Source organism: Lynx canadensis, chromosome A1 (assembly GCF_007474595.2).
Source record: "Lynx canadensis isolate LIC74 chromosome A1, mLynCan4.pri.v2, whole genome shotgun sequence".
NCBI classification, from domain to species: domain Eukaryota; kingdom Metazoa; phylum Chordata; class Mammalia; order Carnivora; family Felidae; genus Lynx; species Lynx canadensis.
The window spans coordinates 233126316-233146376 of NC_044303.2; the positions used below are offsets into that span (position 1 = coordinate 233126316).

Consider the following 20061-nt stretch of genomic DNA (forward strand, 5'->3'; position numbering starts at 1 on the left):
TCTCCTCTGACAACTCACTTGCTCCCCCTGGAGCTCAGCTGTCTCCACTGCAGGAAAGGGAGTGAGCCTGGCCTTCCCAAAGAGCTTCATTTCCACTTCCTTATTCATCACTTCTGTCTTTCGCATCTACTTTCACAAAATTTGTCCAATTCTGGAAAGGAAATAGGTGTTCACAGATGGTTCTCAGAACATGATGTGATGAGGACGGTGGTAGTAATGTCGTGCACCTGGAACATTTCTCAGCACTTTTGTGTTTATGATTCCACCTCATTCTCCCAACATGAATGTGACATAGAAAGCATAGTCACCGTCAGTGACACTTTTAGAGAAGGATCCTTAGACCCAGGGTGGGTGGCCTTGATGAACCACGGAGGCAGTCGCCATGTTGGACTGACATGGATGGGATAAATTCATGCGGGTGTGATAAACGTCCTCCTTCGTTGCCAGAGGGAAATGGCTCTGGAGTGGCTCCACGTGAGGACCACTGGTGGCACACTGGCCACAAATGTCCCTGTCTCCTCCGGGAGCCTCTGAACAGCAGGGGCATCTTGGATCTGCCAGCCTTCATGACTGGAGGCTTGGCAGTTGCCATTGAGAGCCACACCTAATTGTACGTTCTGACATTAACTATTTCCTGACCTCAAACCATCCTGCTCACTGTAGTTCACCAACTAAATATAAGCCTGTTCATTGTTTCTTGAAAAAAAGAAGTCTGCTTTAGTGAAAAATGTTGTGTGAATAAGTCTACAATTTACATAAAGCAAACACCCATACATGTAGAAAATCAAGCAAAATGATATTCACTCTTATTAATTCTGTAAAACCCTGCTGTAAGAAGAAAAGATATATGATAGAATATCAAGAAAAAACTGAGGACCCATTTGAAAGATCTGCATTCCACCAGGGATCATCCTGTGATGTCATGTTAGCATTGTGACATAAAATACAAAATCCCCAGTTAAAGATGAATTTCAGATATTTTTTCAGAATTTTTAAAAATGTGAGTATGCCCCATGAATCTTTTCTGAATAAGTATGACCCATGCAATATTTGGGACATACTTACCCTAAAATATTGCTAAAATTTGAATATCCAAATTCATCTGAAACTTGGATTTAACAGGGATTCTTCTATTTTATTTGCAAAATCTGGCAACGCTGTCTCTGAGTCATTCACTTATTTTCTCATTTCAGAGCAGGCGGTGAATTTTCTTATTTCTTATGTCATCTAAGTAAAAAAGAGACAGTGAATAGCAGTGTGTCCCTACAGGAATGTCATTGTCTTTTCTGAACATACATTTTTTTTAACCCTTTCATTCTCAGATGCATATAAAACCATAGCTGATATTTGTTTTCAATGATAGTAATATAAACTAAGAACAAGTTTGATACACATTTATAAAAAATATCCCATATTTCCTCCAAAAGTATATCTTGAGCAAGCCTTAAAATGTACTTCCTCTGCCTTGTGTCTTAGGGGCTTCTGGTTCTAATGACCATCCACACGTTTTGGTATGGACATCTTGAAAATACAGAATCGGGCTTCTTTGCCTCTGATTGCCCAAAATGAGGTTTGCCTGTGCATAGTTGTTTCTGTATTGATTAAGCACAGAGTACCGGTTCATTACAGAAAGACATTTCTAATCCATTTTCTCAAAAGAGCATCCTTCCTAGGTTTCTGAGCCAGAGTTTTTAACAACAGAGGAGCTTAGCAACAAGGCTGTGAGTATATTTGCCTTGTCACACCTCCCGGGAACTGCGTGGCATCCTCAGAGTTTTTTGTTAAAACCCGCATCACATCGCCAGCGTTTGAGAGAATTACTGAATATTTGTAATATTGTAAGCGAGCAGCCATTTTCACCAAAGCAAGCAGGAATTTTGACTGTGGCTAATTAAATGGCTTCCCAAGTGTAGAAAGCTCAGAGCAGACCAGACCCCAGTACATAGGCAGAGCCTGTTCTTAACAAGACATTTCCTCGCTGCTGTGCTCTTACCGCCACATGTGTACCTGGGGAAACACACCTGCTGGTAAGTGTGCTGTGAACTGCATGGGAGCGGGTGCCACTGGGCAAGTTCATTCACATGTGTGTTCAGTTCCGGGTCAGGAGCTCCCTGGTTCTTGCCTGGTTCTTGAACAGACACCTGTCGCCCTGGCCTGTGATTCCGAAGCAGTTAACTCTGAATTATTTCCGAGACTTTCACCAGCATTAATTCACTTTGGAAAGGCTCACGGATAGAGGAACGGGTTTAGAAAAATGTCTGAATCATGCTTCCGTTTGTCCAGACGGATGTCCCCAATGGTGAGCATCGCCTGGTCCTGGACAGCCCGGTTTTGTTGCAGGATTCCCAAGGGAAGGGAGAAAGTTGTGTTTTCTTTGTAAGAAGTTTCCCAGGAAAATAAGTGACCTACAAACCCAAGACCTATTCCTTGTATAAGGAAGTTACCACATTTACAAATCTAGTTGTCAGCTGCATCCTATGCAATAGCAACCGCAGAGAAAGAAGCTTCAGCGATTGGAGATTGTCATTCGCCGCCAGTTGTTTGGTTTTTGAAGCATCAGAAGTATTCAACCGATGTTGAGAGTGTAGTTCTAGAAACGAAGCAGGCAGCCGAGGCAGAGTGAAGGTTTGCACTGTGCTTCCTCTAAGGACTTCTAATAGAATCACACTTGGGCCATTTCCTTGGCAGGCCTTTCTGGCGATTTCCTGCGTGCCGGGAGATACTCCGCCCACACCGTCAACGGGGCGTGGTCGGCCTGGACGTCGTGGTCACAGTGCAGCCGTGACTGCAGCAGGGGCATCCGGAACCGGAAGCGGGTTTGCAACAACCCGGAGCCCAAGTATGGGGGCTTGCCTTGCCTGGGCCCCTCCCTGGAATACCAGGAATGCAACATTCTGCCCTGCCCAGGTGAGTGGATGGACTGAGTAATCTGGAAAACTTCTGAAAAATCAAGGGCCTTAGAAGACCTTCTAATTTAGGGAGGCTCGTTTAGCTTCCCCAGCCTTAGGCTTGAGATTATATGTATGTAAAGACTCACGGACTATATTTTCTAACTGCATTGGTGTAAAGACACATATAACCTAGGCTGGATTATATTCATTTATTTCTCCTGATATTTTTAAATGTTTATTTATTTTGAGAGAGAGAAAGAGTGAGTGTGGGAGGGGCAGAGAGAGAGGAAGAGGGAATCCCAAGCAGGCCCCGAGCTGTCAGTGCAGAGCTGACCGTGAGATCATGACCTGAGCCGAAACCAAAAGTTGGATGCTTAACTGAGCCACCCAGGCGCCCCTATGTCTCCTGATTTAAAAGCAACTACAACATTCTTGTGAATCCCTATAAAAATCCTGGGCCCTAGGCATCATGCCTGATGGAGAAGTCGGCCCTGCCGTCATGGCCTGGAGAGATGTGTTGTGTCCTTGAAGCTGGAGGTTGACCTCCTCCCAAACTGATAGGCCCAGCCGTCCCGGGACCGCCCTCCCCCCCGTAGCACAGGCTCCTCTTCCGGAATGACAGGTATCGAGAATGACCCACCAGGTGCCAGCCCAACCAGCCAAATCAGTCAGTCAGCAGGCCTCCACTCCGTGCTGAGTTCAGTCCTCTAAACACACACTCTTCTCCCCTGGAGGCTGACAGAAGCTGTGTTGTCTGTGTCCTGAGACCTGGCGTCTCATTCGACGAACTCCCAGAAAATCACAGGGTTAATAAATGAGCCTGAAGAGCCTCCTTCCTCCAGGACAGGACGCTGTGTGCACCGTCTGTCCTAGTCAGCGCTCCAGTCTCTCTGTGTCCCCACTGCTACAGCTCTGGATGTGGCTCTTGCACCTGACTCGCTTCCACCTGATGCTCCCGTGGTCAGAGTCTGTCATCGATGCCGCGTGGCCACCCGAACCCTGTTGACGGCTGTGCGTGTTGTCTTTGGCTCTGTCAAGTGAAGGCTCCAGGACAGCCGGGAATTCTGTGACGGAATTCCCTGCACTCCCTGCAGTGTCCCCGGCTCCCGGCATCAGCCTGGCACCCACGAAAGAGCTCTCAGTGATCGTTCACGGAACGATGAGAAAACAAGCCCGTGGTTACTTGACCTCCCTCCCTTTCTTCTTTGCTTCAATTCTGTCAGCAAACATTTCTGGATAGCCCACTGTGCACCATTCACAGGGAATACGTGGGCATGGTGATATGGTCCCGGGCAGAAAAGAACCTAGAGTTAGGTGAGGAGGCATCCTGGGAATGATGTCAACCCAGTATGGTCACTGGCTATTGGGCTGATGACCAGATGTAGTGACTGTATCAGCCAAGGACCCATTGAGCTGGAATTATGGCAGCTACCCCGATCAGGTGGCCCCTGAACTGGGTCCTGAGGGACAGATAGGAGTTGACCAAATAGACAAGCAGGGATGGTGAGTGAGGGAGGGTTATTCCAAACACCAGCTACAGTGATTTTAAAGATACAGAAGCCTGCAAGCATAGCATCTTTTTCAGTGGGTACAAATAAGTTTCTTAGTTCCTTAAGCAAGGAACTCTCTTGCAGCAGTCCTCAGTGAACATTTGTTGGATGGGTGAATGGACGAAAGGTGGATGGATAGATGATGGATGGGTGCTGGGTGAATTGGTGGATGGGTGGTGAGTGAATTGGTGGATGGATAGATAAATGGATGGATGGGCAGATGAATAATGGGTAGATGATGGATGGATGGATAGGTGGGGGATAAATGGGTGATGGGTGGATTGGTAGATGAATAAATAGTTGGATGGCTGGATGAAGAAATGTACATTAAACTGAAAATAACATAGCTCTCAGCTTTGTAGCTGAGAATCCCAATAATGCCCTTGTTCCTAGGGCTGCTCAGCCCCTTTTAGGCTGTCTCTTCCTGTATTTCTCCAGCCTCAGGGGACTTTTCCCTTCAGCCACTCAGTTCTCCCAACCAAGTGGTGTTGAGGGGGTGGGAAAGGTCACAAAGCCAGTTCTTTCCCACAGCTCCAGCACGGAGAGTAAGATTCCTCCCTGGAGCCGGGAGACAGTTTGTTGGTGACATCATCAGATTAGGATACGTGTTATAAACTGAATAGGGAGGGCGACAGGGGAATGTCAGGATCCCTCCATCCACCCACGCCTCCCCAGGATCCAGACATGAGTCCTCATCACTGTCAACGAGCTTCAAGTCTCCTCCAAATATTTGGATGCCGCTCTGGTCCTTGCACGTAAGGCTCAGGCCCATCTCAGACACATCCCTTAACATGACTCGGGGGCTATTTGTATTTCAGTTGATTTGATGGCCAAGCCAGTATCATGTGCACATAACCCTAATGTCTTGAAATAGCTCCGTCCTCATTTTCTTTCTGAAAGCCAACATTCCAGAGGGTTGTGGAAATATTCAGACGGGTTCCCGTCACTTTCCACTTGGGAATGAGCAAGTTCAGGCGACTGAGTTGGGTAAATGTCTATCCTCTCTCCCACCTTTTAGAAAATTCCTGAACACACGACGGGATGTAACTTGGCAAGGGGGGATTGGAAGCGATCAGGGATGTGGGTGCCAAGCTGCAAATCCAGCAATAGGGCTATTTTTTTTTTACCCCATTTAGGATACTCTCCTCCCTGTGAATTTACTCATCCTTAGTCCTATTGGGCCCATAAAGAACGGCCACAAATGGACACTGTATCTTATTTAAAAACAAGTTTGTTCATTATGATGAAATTTGAAAATCAAAGGCTAGATGAATGGAAAATCCTTTAAATCAGTCAATGAAAAATTTGATCTCCAATTCCAATTTGTATACTAAACTGCAGTAAGGTTGTAAAGTCGTGATCATGTTGAAATGATCCTTTCTCCCCTCCCGTGGGTTGGTCTGGTAGTAACTTCACCTATGTAATTTTCCTCCAACACTGAGCAGTAGCTTGGTCTTTCTTCACTCCCTTTGTCAATCCACATTTATTTCAGAACTAAAGATTCCAGATCTTGACCTACAAAGGTAGAATCAACAGGTAGTTCCTTGTTACTAAGTACTATTCAAATTCAAGTAAGAGTCTGTGTATATTTATGAAAACCTTAAGTATGAGGGAGGAGGATCCTGAGTGGGAACGACAGACTATGAATCAAAGTGATGAGTTGGGGCAGATGTGTGTTCTATAGATAACATGTTAGACACCTGTGATGAGCTTAGAACACTCTGCCTTTCTCTTCGTGAATTCCTTGAGTCCACGCTTTGTTCTGTAAACCACAGGCGACAAAAGTGGCTCATGAGACATAGCTTCTGTCCAGAAGGAGCACTGAGGATCGGAGTAGGGGCAGCTGTTGCAGGAAACTTCTGCCCAGGGGTCCTTGGAGGAGTCTAGAGCACAGCTGTCCTACAGTGACGACCTGTGTGGCCCAGGCCTCCGGACGCTGGGGAATCCACGTCAAACACGCCCACGTCCTGGAGAACTGTAAATGTCGGGCTTTGTGTCTCTGACAGCACACAGGATGCCTGACACTCAGACATTAATCATTCCATTTTGCTTTGCTCTTTAGATCACTAGTAACTGTACTTTCCGTGGCCACCATTCTTATGTTACTGTAGTAGGTAGATGCCAACACGAATTGGCATCTTCTTCTATGAAGTTGACCTAATCCGTACATTCCATTGGCTCAAAAATAATTCCCTACAATTGATTGCTTTGCTCCTTGCAAAAAACCTGGGATCTGAGCTTTCGTATATTTGTCCGATCTTCCTACGAGCTGGTCTTCCTTGGCCAGGAGGAGATTCCCGCAGGAGTTCTAGCGACGGGACAGAAGTTACGTGAAACCCCACACTGTGCGGAGCCCTGGGCTCAGCCTGCCAGGCCTGCTCCCCACGCGTTCCCTCTGTGCCCTAACCCTTCTGCATTTCAGTCCCACATTTCTAGAATACAACCCCCCCACCAAGGCTGGCGGTGAGGACAAGGGGGGCAATACTGAGCGAGTTATTATTTCCACTCGTGTAGTTATTTTGTTAGTCCAGCCTAGTTTATGTAGCGGAAAAGGAAGATTTCATGTGCTCAGCCCACAGTTCCCCTGGTGTGCATGGCTAGCACGGAGTCTACATTTGTATGGTTTTCTTGGCTTCCAAGTTCCTGTTTTCCGACCAGGTTCTGCATGCTCCCTGGCAGTGAAGGCTACGTCATGGAGCTTTTTAATAGGCTGTTATTTCTGTTTTGGAAACACGTTAGCCTTCCTAATGTGAAATGGCATTTCCATACTCAATGTCATTTTTCACCCGGTATAAAGCACCATCCCCCTTCTCCCCAGTGTCACTGCCCCCAGAGGAAGGTTGAGATTTGAAACGTAAGCACGAGGATGACGTGGTGGGGGGCGACGAGCAGGGTAGAATCGGTCTGGGGGCATCGGACAATTACAGACCAGGGCGACTACCTGATGGAATGAAGTGGCTGGAATTGTCCTTTGATTTCCTTTTGTACAGGGAGCATCTATTTCCCCAACTCTTCGATATCCCTTGGAGCAAAGCAATTGCCGTGGCAATTGGTAGAAGTACGATGTGATCTTGTGGTTTAAACTGACAAGTGGGAACGTTTTCGCAACTGGGTTCGGTTTACAAATGTGCCCCCACACTGCTCACATTTTGAGCGAGAATGACACTCTCTCTGTCAAACAACCAACAGTCCTGGGCCGGGGGATGTTTTTCACGATCCCCACCGGACAGTCGGTGTGGGGGGCGGGGGCGGGCAGCCTTTATTAGACGAGATGCGATGATACTTAGCATACTGGTTGAAATGTGGATAGGAGCGAACACTGTTTGAAAGACCGCAAGGTGGGTTGTACATAGGAGCTTATTGGCTCCCTGCTGTGTGTGACCGTTAGATCCTGCGTGATCATAAAATGATTGTGAAGGAAAGCACTCGATGTTTGGTTTGTTTTTAAAGTGTTTATCCTTTTTTTGTGTTTGAGTAAGAATATTTAACATGAGAGCCACCCACGTGAGATAACAAAGACTTAACAAACCTTTATTACAAGACGATACTGTTGAACAGTTGTACTGTTCGGACAACACCAGACGGTACCGTTAACTACAGACGCGGTGCCACACAGGCGCATAGTGTTGGCTTCTGTGAACAGTGGTGCAGTGGGCATAGGAATGGAGGTGTCTTTTAGAAATCTTGATTTCAGTTGTTTCGGATATCTATACCCAGAAGCGGGACTGCTGGATCACACGGTAGCTCTGGTTTTCATTTTTTGAGGAACCGCCATAGTACTTTCCCCAGCGGCCGCCCCAGGTTTCATTTGCACCGGCAGTGTGCAACGGTTCCAATTTCGCCACATCCTCACCAGCGTTATTATCTGTCTGTCATTCTTTTTATAATCTCCATCCTGGCAGGGGTGGGGGGATGTCTTAGGGTGGTTTTGAATTGGCATTTCCCCGATAATGAGTGATGTTGAGCATTGTTTCATATACCTGTTGGCCATTGGTCAGCAGGTCTATCATTAGCCACAAGGGGCGCCTGGGTGGCTCAGTCGGTTAAGCGTCCGACTTTGACTCAGGTCATGATCTCACAGTTCATGAGTTTGAGGCCCATGTCAGGCTCTGTGCTGACAGCTCAGAGCCTGGAGCCTCCTTCGGATTCTAGGTGTCTCTCTCTCTCTCTGCCCTTCTCCCCCAACCCCCCCCCCCACTGCCTCTTTCTTTCTTTCAAAAATAAATAAACATTATTATTTTTTTTTTAAGTGAAGAATCCTCAGATCACGTGGTTGGCTCTAAATTGGGCTCTGGAACCGTCTAGAACAAGTCAGTAGACCCTTCTGAGCTCCAGACTTTCCCGTGTACACTCTGACACTTTTGACACCTGTCATTCTAAGGCACTACGACTTAGGGGCACCCTTTTTGGGGGTGTGCAAGTATATGTGATAGAGACCAAACTTCAGCTCTGGGACAAACAGCCAGCAAGCATCCTCCCAGTAAGACTGGATGTGGGAGAGGATTTTTGAAACTTACACAATTCTAGGCAAACACCTAACTGCCTCCTTTTGCTGGTGTTACAGCCTGTGGCATGTATCTGACGGGTTCCCCCTTAGGCTCTAATCTAACTTATTGCCTATTAAGTAAAATGTATAAACTTTTGAGTCACAAAGTTCCCAGTTAGGTCACAGACTCGTTTTAAAATTGGTTTGAAATTGGTTTTTTTTGTTGTTTTTTGTTTTTTTTTTTTCATTGTAACAATGAGGGGGGCCTGGGTGGCTCAGTGGGTTAAGCATCCCGCTGCAGCTCAGGTCATGATCTCACGGTCTGTGGGTTCAAGCCCCCCCGCGTCGGGCTCTGTGCTGACAGCTCAGAGCCTGGAGCCTCCTTCAGATTCTGTGTCTCGGGTCAGATATGACAGTAGCAGAGACCGAAGCCAGATGAGGTGTCTGTTTTAGCAACTTCACCTAACGCGAGGCAAGCCCTGAGGTCCCAGAGCCAGGCGGGCCGCTGATCCCAGCGTTCAGGAGGCCCGTGGGCAGGTATCAGGAGCCCGGCCTGGGGAGAACGGGAGCCATGCTCTGGGTCACCAGCAGTCATGGAACCAGTTATGCCTCACGCCCTTCGTGTGAAACTCACCTGCGTTATCATCCTGAAGTCTGGCCGCAGATCTTGGGGATTCCTGTCTTTGGTCTGCACTTCCAAGGCAGCGTGGTTTATGCTTAGTTGGGTTGTTTGATGCCCCCGTCTAGAAGCATCCTTCACGGTTCCTGCCAGGACCCATTAGCTCTTTTCTATCCCGCTCTCGTGGAGCGCATCGTAATGCAATTAGTAAGGAAGCCCGTGTCCACAACTGCTGACCCTTGGCTGCAGGTCCACTCTGTGGTTAGCAAAGGTGAGCGCTCCCTGGCCTTCCCAGTAATGACCACGGAATGTGGTTAATGGTCCTTCCCAGAACTGGGACTCTGTCACGCGTACATAGCATTCCTCGGCTATCTTCGTGCTTGCTTCTTACATGCTTGGAAACATTTCCTGAAAGAGCAAGTAAGAGGAACCGAGAAAGCAGAGGGAGAAATACACAAAACTGGTTTGGTCACCAGGAGGAAGAGGCCAGACAGCCCTGGGAGCGGTCAGGGGCGTGTGCAGATGGCCTCCCGCGATGCACGTTCTATCTGCGGCCGCATCAGGCTGGTCACATTAGGAGTTCAGAAGTCATATGCCTTTGTGTCCCTTCCCAGTGGATGGCGTGTGGTCTTGCTGGTCTCCCTGGTCAAAATGCTCGGCGACCTGTGGCGGCGGACACTACATGAGGACCCGCTCGTGCACAAACCCGGCCCCAGCCTACGGAGGAGACATCTGCCTGGGGCTACATACGGAGGAAGCTCTCTGCAACACGCAGCCCTGCCCCGGTGAGCAGCCAGGAGGCTTGCGCGATTCTGGGCAGACTCGCCTCTTCCCTTGATTGATGTAGAAACGGAGAAATTGATGGTAGCCCACGACAGCAAATCCTGAAAGAGAGGAGCACCTCATCCCTCACAGTTATCCTTGACCATATCCCACTGTTCTGCATTAAAATAGCTGTCAGCACGTCAACAGTGTCACAACTAGTAACAGAAACTCGTTATCACGATGTCTCATTAGAAGGTTTAACCTGGTAGTGGGATCTGAAAATCAGAGTGGGGAGCAAGGAGAGCCCTTGGAAGGACTCGGCCTCAGGTCTGGGGGACGGGGGTGGGCAAGCTCCGAGGCTGGCCAGCACAGGTGCCCAGTGGGTGCACTGTAACAGCCTCCCCCCCCAACAGGGCCCGCTAGGAATGAGTGAGGCGCCCTCTTCTGAGTCTAACTTTGACATTGAAATGCTCATCCTTTTTTGTTTTTAACTTGCTCCTGCAGATCTTTCTGGAAGGTTCCATTTATACAGAACAGTGCCTAGAAACCAGATTCTCAGTCATCCTCAAACCTGGCACTTGACACATTTTTGAGGAAAAATGTCATGTCTTTACAGTGCGTCAAGGCACACGTCTGATTTCCAAACTTCCCCTGTAATGCAAAGATGATGCTTAAATCTAAAAAGAGGAAAAAAGCAAACCGCATAGAAACATGTCTTTTTAATGTGTTTAATATTTTCAAAAAATACGGAGAGTTCTTTTTTATTTATATTTTTTAAACCCCTTACTTAAAATATAAGGGTTGCTCTCTCTTTTCACACATCCGTAAGCCTGGGCGAATTTAACAAATCCTAGCAAATTTTCCACTTCGGGGTGAAGTGACCTTTTATCACTCAGCTTGGGGCCTTAACTCAAGACTAGTGCACCGATCTTACGCACATAGGCAACAGTAAACACAGGATAAAATAAATTCTTCCTCAAGTACAGCCTGACTTTGGTATATTGACTCTGCACAATTGTTTTTGTAACAGAAGCGAAAGCATTCGACACCCCTTTCAGCAACCAGGGCTTTCTCATTCACACATTGTCATTTCTCTTGCTCGAGCTCTGAGGCCTGTAGGAATTTTGCGGGAAAACCTTTGAGGGCTGGCCTTCATCGGGGAGCATTGCCAGGTGGAAAATGGTGTCCTCACTGCTGATTTCTCTCCCCCAACCACCGCCCATGTCTACACTGCTGGACCTCACGAATTAGCTTATTGAGTGTCTAGTACAATGAGTTGAAAGCAGTAAAATAACATGGGTTCTAGAAAATGTGTTTGAAGCACATTTGATTTTTGATCAAAGGCATACCAGCTCTTCTATCCATGCCCGTGTGTAATTTATTTACTGGAGCGGTCAGAGGCTACCTGTCCATCTTATTTATACACAGACCCGTTAAAATTGTAGTATGAAAATTTAATGTAACGTATGTGACCTGTGATGCTTCCAGGTCGATCGATCTCAGTGGGCAGTGTTGTCCCGTCCCCTTCTGGTCATTGCAGAGAGCTGGTCGGAGTGGTCAGACTGGTCTGAGTGTGACGTGTCTGGAGTCCAGATCCGTGCCCGCCAGTGCATCCTTCTGTTCCCTGTGGGCAGCCAGTGTTCTGGAAACACCACGGAGAGCCGGCCGTGTGTGTTTGATTCCAATTTCATCCCAGGTAAGAGCAGAGATGCTTATCGGGGTGAACAAAATCATTTCCATTGCTTAGAGAGGAGATGAGTCATAGGTGGGAGTGTTAGCTGTCCTTGGAGGTCACTTTTGGTGAAACAGAGATGATCCTATCAACTGTTGTGGTTTCAAGGTAATTAGACAACAGATTTACAGATAACTGTGGGTTGCATTTAGGCCATGAGTTTTACGATTTTTTTTTTTTTTTTAGCACGGTGTCTTTTACAATTTACTGACTATAACACAGCGAGAAGATTCTGCTCAAAAAAATTAAAATAGATTATTTTGTTATTTTAACAGGTTAAATGCTTCTGTAACGTTGTGTGCAGGTGTTTGTACAGAGAAAAGGGGACAATTCTTTTGCAACTTTGATATAGTTGGGAAAATGGAAATGTACCAGGGGGCTCATCTTGGAGAAGAGATTAGCTGGCCCTTTGCCAATAGGCTTTTCCACGTGAAATTGATGTTTACTTATCGATGGTAACAAATCATCTGTTGCACGTTCACTGTAAGCACAGTGTTAGATACTTGTAAGTCATTTTGTACATGTCCACTGTGGGCCTTACATCTACTGATGTCGACCAAAACAGAGAGCAACCTGTTTCAAGATAATAATAGGTAACTACCTTGTTTTCTTCCACTTACGGAAAAAGGTAATCATATGTTACAGAAAATTAGTAGCGTTAGTCTCGTATGGCACTTCCATCATGTATGGTGTAGAACTGCAAGCATTGTGTCATTTTCCTTCTTAACCAGAGACACGTTGCTAATTCTTGTTATGCAGAGAAAAATTCTCGTTACAGGAAAGAATCACGTCTCCGGTCTTCCGACATGGTGTTTGATCCTTGACCCTTGTGGGTTAAAATGTTTTCGGGATCTGTTCCCTCATTGGCATCTTATTTGTGTATTTGTGTGTGTCATGGCAAAGAGCATGAGTGAGCTCTGAATGGGGACTTTATTTGTTGTGGCAATTTTCTTCGAGCTCCAGTGGATCAGTCCCCCCCCCCCCGCATGGAATTTGACAACACTGGCTTTGATGCAACCAGAGATCGGAGGTGGGAAGACCGAGGCAGACGCTGTGGGGTTCACGGCTGGCAGAATATATGATAGCGGAAAACCAGCACATACTTGGCTTTCTTTCGAAGTTAGTGCCTTGGTTTCGAGCCAAAGGACCATAGTCTTTTCTTTCTGTGGTAATGAATCTCACTCGTTCCCCATCTAGATGACCTTGACCAAGTACAGCTCAGGTTGGTTAGAACAAAGAAACACATGTGATTTGTTTTTTTTACAATTAGTCAAGCTTTTGGAACTTGGACTCACATAAAACTCGAAATCATTAGATATTTTGTAAATGACCCATTGACGTTTGCTTCCTTCCCAACACCCAACGTCATGATTTAATTTTTTCCAGAAGTATCTGTGGCGAGATCCAGTAGTGTAGAAGAGAAAAGGTGTGGGGGTAAGTTCCTCTTTTTAACTAATGTTTTTTAACTTTTTTTCTTAAACTAGTGTTTCGTTGATTTCCGTTATTTTCTAATCATTTCTCTTCCCATATGTTTCATATGATGTTTGGGCCAAGAAAAACCGACTGGAGAAACTCTTGATCCAAACCCCTTCCACTTTGGTAGTGTACCTACAAATAGTCAATATTTGACATCTGGATCAGTGGTTCTCAGGTGCAGTAGCTAGACTGGGATCATCACAAATCCATGGCGGCCAGCTTCAAACCTCCAGGCCGCTGGAGCGACAAAATTATAATGGGGCGTAAGGTTATACCTACACCGCTAGAGGTATTTTTTAAACTTTCTGCAGATCCAAATGATATAAATCACAATCTCTGGTTCCAGTTCATGATAAATTTAGACTTTACTGTCTATGTTTATCTTGTCGGAGCAGGATGGGTTGACGGTCCATTGGTCAAAGCCCACCCTCTGTCCGTCCACCTTTGCTAAACCGACCCGATATCCACACCGAGATGGCATATTCATACACGTGGCTGGTGACCTACAAATACCCGTTCCTTCCAGAATCCATTCCATCAGGGGAGTCCCAGACAGCTCAGCCACAGGCTTTTGTCTCTGTGTTCATATGGAATCAGGAGCTTCGTAGGTGTGTTTTAGGAATGTACTTACTGTGATTAGCTACGTTAATTAAGAGTCCACCATCACAGTTTTTCTGTTTAGGTAGCCGTCAATCTGTTCATTCAATAATCTTCGCTGACCACCCACTCTTGGAGTTTTGTGAGGGACATTGAGTGTATCGTGGAGACACAAATAGCCCCAGCCCTTCTGGAACCAACAGTCGCATCATAAAAGACCCCAGTGCCTGAGAAATGCAGGGTCTGGTGTCTGACCTACACGAGTTCAGTGGGTTCGCAGACTGACAGTTACTCACTTGGGATCCAGCTGGAAGATAAATATATACCAGCTCCCATAAAAATAATCATAGCTGTAAGATCAGTCACTATATGTCACTGAATTAAGTGGCAAGAAGCGTCCCATTTGATCCTCACAGAGAGTGTTCGTGGAGGTGCCACAGCCCACAGTTCCTTAATGTAAACCTTCGCAGATAGGAAAGGGTTTCGGAATCCAGCCTTCACCAGATTCCAGATGGGTAATACAGGGCATGCAATGTCTGTTACATAACACGCTGCAGCGCCCGGGGCCACATTCTGTAACCAGTCTCTTTAATGATGCTGTTGTGAGATGCGCGCAAAGTGAAAATGCTAACACTCCCCCTGCAGCTCTAGTCCGTTCTGCAGCGGACTGGGTCAGGTCAAGTCATGCTTTGCTGCCAGCTGAGCGAGGAAAAATCAGGTGCCAGAGATTTGGGTTTTGCAAATGCTAGGAAAGGGATAGCAGCTAGGCACTGTCGTCCGCATTAGGGTTGCTGAGAGTCAGAGAGAGGAGGCCACGGGTGAAGGTCACCAGGAAGTCAGCAACGGAGCCAGAGTGCGGACCCAGGCAGTGGGATCTGAGTGTGAGCTTGAAGGCCAGAGCGCCACAGGAAGAGTATCCTGGCAGTGAGTGTCTGGGAGGATTGTGTCCAGGGGCTGGAGCCACAGCAGCTCCAAATACTCTTGGACACTCTGGACCCGGGGCCTGGGGGCGCCCGCTGCCCTCAGAGGCAGCGTAGGTCAAGATTCCGTGAACCAGAATTCTTGAGGCGTATTCTTGTCCTCTGGGAAGGCCAAGGCAGAACCTGGAGTCAACCAGAAGTTGCCTCTGCAGAGTTGACTGGCCCTCCACGCCTGCCACAGGTTTAGAAACCATTTTCCCTGGCCGGCCCTCTCTGGGTTATGATACAGGAGACCTTCGAGGCCTTGAGCACTTGGGAGAACATGATGCAAAGCCCACTCCCAATCCTAAAATGCTGCTTCTGTGTGTCTGGGTCAGCTGGGCTAACTTCTGTGTGTCTGGGTCAGCTTGGGCTCCCCAACCCAAGATCAAACCTTGACATGCGGTTGATTAAGTCACAGAGATCTTATAATATTCAGAACTGAGTTTTTAGATCTTTAGGCTGCTAACATTGACCCACCAGGTTAGGCAAGTAAGAGGTTGTATGGATCTGAGTGTAGGGCTGAGAGGTAAAAGGAATTACTTAGCAAAATGTTTCGGGATGTTTCAGGAGCAACACAGATGTCTTTTTTCCATATGAAGGAAAATCCATCAAATTTTGTACAGAAAAACAGCTAGTTGAGCCAACTGGGTAGTGGGTTTCTATTCCAACACTACTGACCAAAAACAACAGAAAAAACATATTCAAAGGAAAGAGCCACGCTAAGCAAATTCAAAAGAGATTTAATAGGCACTATTTTTCCCAATGTGGAAAAGCATAGGCCTATTGAAAATTTTCAATTTAGCTATTTTTAGTTGCACGAGACACAAAGACTATGTAATCCTCATAAAGATGTCAGCTGGCCCCAGCCTTCCCCAGGCACCTGCAAGCATGATTCATTGGACTGATGACAAAGCATCTGCATATGGAGAGCATCATACATCTTTCATATGTTACAATAAACTGTTATCAGTGCAGCAGACAGTGCTTTTATCGGTAGGTGGCATTGGCCCTGGGGAGTCCAATTGGCTAAAGTATAAAACAACGGCAACATATGTGAGATCCGCTCTTGCTTACCTTGGGCACCGCCTCAATGTTATAGTAGACATTTCGGGCGGTTGCTGGTGGAAAGCTCCCCGGATGCTCTGTCCACCCTTCCCAGGTTGGGGGTGTCCAGTTCTAGAGGCTCCAGACAAAATCGGGAAAGGCCAGAGGTTTATGAATTGCTTCCATTTTGTTAGACCACTGAGCAAAGAACCAAAAAGTGAAAAACAGGTGGGTGTTGGGGCGTAGATGATACTTGTAGAATATTCTAGTAACTTCCGCCTGGGTCATCCGGGTCCTGGTGCTGAAGACACTGGACCCCTGCATTAGGATTCAGGTAGGAGCGAGTGGGTTGTGGCTCGCAGCGAACCCAGGCTCTGTGCTCACTTGGGCAGGCGGCTCCCTCTCTCAGGGGTCCCCAGAACGCAGCATCCGGGAGCAGCAAAGGGCACAGCCTAGAGGGAGACGTCAGGATGTGGGGACAGTGAGGGCACCTCAGTGAGTGGACCCAGCTGAGGTGAATGTGACTCTGAAAGTCCTCAGGGAGGAGCCAGGGTAGTTGAGGGACATACACCCCAGGGCCTGGGTGCAGGGGACAAACTTGCAGGTCTCCTCTCCCTGAGAGCCTGGGGGCCTCTTGCTGTCACCCTGGGACTCAACCTGGTGTCTGCAGTGTGCCTAGCAGGCATTCTCATGGTTCTATTTGGGTGCAGGATGGACAGATCTGGGAAGAGCGTGGGTGACGCTGCGCCCCCTGGTGGTGGATGGAGGGGACACCGTGGCTGAAAGGCAGTCCTCGGGATGTGCCCTGTGCAGGTGACAGAGACCAATAACCCACAGGCAACAGGTTGGCCACATAGAGCCAACACAGCATAGAAAAACTAAGGTTGAGTTGTCCTTCACCTGATTTTCACTAAGTCCAGCTTCATGAGCATTACTCAGATGTCTTTATTCCCTGAAAGTCTTGAAACTTTTTTGTATCGCATTTTACCAAGACACGATGAACATCTGTAATTTCTTTTGGTTGTTTCTCGGACATTACAGAGGTCTTAATTATGTTACCTTGATGTCCCTCGAGCCAATCACATATTAGAGACAGAAATCCACGTCCACTCATTTTTTTCTACATCTTGTATTTATAACTCAAGGAAAATAACCCAAAGATGCTACTTAACACAAACAAAAATATGTAAAAGAGGGCTATTGCATGACCATCAAAAGATCATATTTTTATTCCTTTGGCACAAATCCTTTATTTCTTTGGTGTAAACCATTTTCTTTACAAGGTCTCCAAAATACAGTAATTTTGAGCAGTAATTGGAAGCAGTAAATGCTTTCTCACATGGGACACGGCCAGGCCGTAGGCAGGGATCCTCCACCGGTTAAGGAGCATGGAAAACATGTTCTCAAGTAACCCCATAGACCAGAAATCATGCCACACTTGAAACAGACAAGCAGACTTGTACAAGCCTTTAAAAAAAAAAATGCTTCTGCTAGTGTATTCAGGTGATGTCCGAAAACCCGATTGTAATCCGTAAGAGCATTGACGCAAAATAAGCTGTACTTCCTGGGGGGAAGTGTCCTGGTGGCCGTGACATTTCAAAGGAAGGTCCTGTGATTGCTTGAAGTTTGGAATTGGTCAGGGGCCTTTCATTTTGCTGTTCTGTCCCCACCCGAGTGCGCTGAGCTGTTGAGTAGCGTGTTCTTTTCCAAAGTAGCGTCACTTCTGGTGCTGTCTTCCCAGAGTTCAACGTGTTCCACATGATTGCCGTGGGGCTGAGCAGCTCCATCTTGGGCTGCCTCCTTACCCTACTCGTCTACACCTACTGCCAGCGGTACCAGCAGCAGTCCCACGACGCCACCGTCATCCACCCTGTTGCTCCCGCCCCTCTCAACACCAGCATAACTAACCATATTAACAAACTGGACAAATACGACTCAGTGGAAGCCATCAAGGTAAGGGATCAGCAGATGGATGGCCAAGCAGCACCCCGGGGGGGGTGGCTTGAGTGAAGGAGGGGAGGGTAAGGTAACAGGTGTGCTTTATGATGAGCTGCCTTTTCAGCTTTCCTTCGCCTGAAAAAGAAGGTGGCATCTTATACGGGGAAGTGGGTTAGAAACAGGACACAGAAGCGGCAACACATAAAATGCTGGAAAATACCGAGTCATTGGCCACTGTCCGGTTCTGCCTCCACGGTGCCTTCCATGTTCAAAGAGAGGTCTTGTCAAAGAGAAGAGCTCCGGGCCGAGGACCTGTACTCGCCAGACAGTGGTAATGAGGACCGGGGTTGGGTAATCCGATGTACAGGTTCATTGCTGGAATCACCCCGATGGGACCCTGAGAAAAACTGTCACGTTATTATGAAAATTATCTTCAAATAATTTGTATGCGTAATGAAGTCTCTTCAGCTTTGCATGCCGCAAAAGTGCTATGTGGCTGGTGTGGGGTGAAGTGTTCTGTTAGATTTTCCCAGCGGGTGATTAATTCAGTGATCCACCCAGAAATAGAGGCCAGTTCTAAGGAACGAAGAAAGAGTGGAAAGGGTATCCGCTTTGGACCAGAAAGAGCTGAGTTCATGAGTCACCAACTGAGTAAACTTAATGCTAGTCATTCACAGTCACCGAGCCTCCATTTTCTCCTGTGTCTTGACGAGTGCCTGACAAAATAAATGTGGTCTTTATTTGAGGCATTGTGCATCAGGTCTTGGAATACAAGTTAGTTACTTCTTTGAACCTCAGTTTCTTCGTCTTTAAAATGGGTATAGCAATGTGTACTGTCATATCTTTGTTGCACGGTTTAAATGGGATCACATACAGGAGGTCGGGGGTATAACTGGAAGGACATCAAGGACTCTTGTCTGCTTCACCCAATGTGCCCTACCACCCATGTGAAGGAACGAAATTCTCATTTTGATATTCCTGTTAAGTTGGTGGTTCCCCTGGGCATTTTTAGGGAGCACGTGGAGACTCTTTCTCTGCTATGATCTCCTTTGAAATTCCTTTGATTTCCTTCCCATGTGGGAATATGGAACATCTTTAGCACTTACAACTTCAGGTGATTGAAAGGGCTTGTGTCCTGGGATCCACAGTGCCCTCTCTTATTTCCCTCCTACCACGAGGCCCCCTTCTCTAGCACTTGGACAGAGACAGAGCCAGCTGACTTTTACCCATGGGCCTTGCTTACCCCCAGGATCCAGAACCCTTCAGCACCTTATAGTAATCACGTGCTAGGGCTGGGGAATGAAGCACCAGGCACTAATAACACGCCCCTCACAATGTCTCAGAGCGGAGATCCCGGGGTATGAGAAGGAACACGAGCTCCTTTTATGAGCAAGAACCTTCCAAACAAGCCTCCAGAACCCCAGAAAGGGGCTCCTCTAAATGTGATTCCAACCTATCAACTTGTGTGTCACTCCAAGTGTGTCTCAAGATAATTTAGCTGGTCTTCTGTTCTCACTTAAGATCCAGTAGCCACTGGAGATAATAAGAAATTTCATTTCTACGAGGGCAGCAGGGTAGCGCTGAGGATCCTTCTGGAACTTTCTTCTGATACCTTGCCCAGACCAGTCCAGGGCAGTTGGCCTCTGCCGACCATCCTGCATCTTTATTTCAGTTTTTTCAATATTTGCACTCCACCTGGCATAGTTTAGCATTTTGGAAGTATAGGTGCCTTTAATGACCTAATAAGGAAGGGCATCTGTGTCAGAAGTGGCTACAGGAGCCTGCGCTAGGGGGCCCATAGCTGGTGTGTCAAATTAAGAATATGCGTACTCTGACCTGTGGAGTGAGGAGGCACAGGCCACCCCCATGGGATCGGCAGGCAGCTCCCTCTGCAGCCGAGCTCCCACTTTGGGGAAGTGGAAACCCCAGGCTTGTTTTGACTGAAGGCACAGTTTCAATACACTCGCCCAAAAGAAGTCAAGTCCCATGGTTTATTACTTA

The 20061-nt window shown here is 47.1% G+C and overlaps 1 protein-coding gene across 1 annotated transcript in view; it reads left to right on the top strand.

The window, feature by feature from the left end:
- The window catches only part of SEMA5A (semaphorin 5A), a 477201-nt gene that overhangs the window by 453850 nt on the left and 3290 nt on the right, over window positions 1-20061 (top strand). The window contains exons 18-22 of the mRNA XM_030332665.1: window positions 2689-2907; window positions 10161-10331; window positions 11852-12007; window positions 13430-13477; window positions 17864-18075. Coding sequence (XP_030188525.1) covers window positions 2689-2907; window positions 10161-10331; window positions 11852-12007; window positions 13430-13477; window positions 17864-18075 — 806 coding nt within the window. The remainder of the gene's footprint in view (window positions 1-2688; window positions 2908-10160; window positions 10332-11851; window positions 12008-13429; window positions 13478-17863; window positions 18076-20061) is intronic.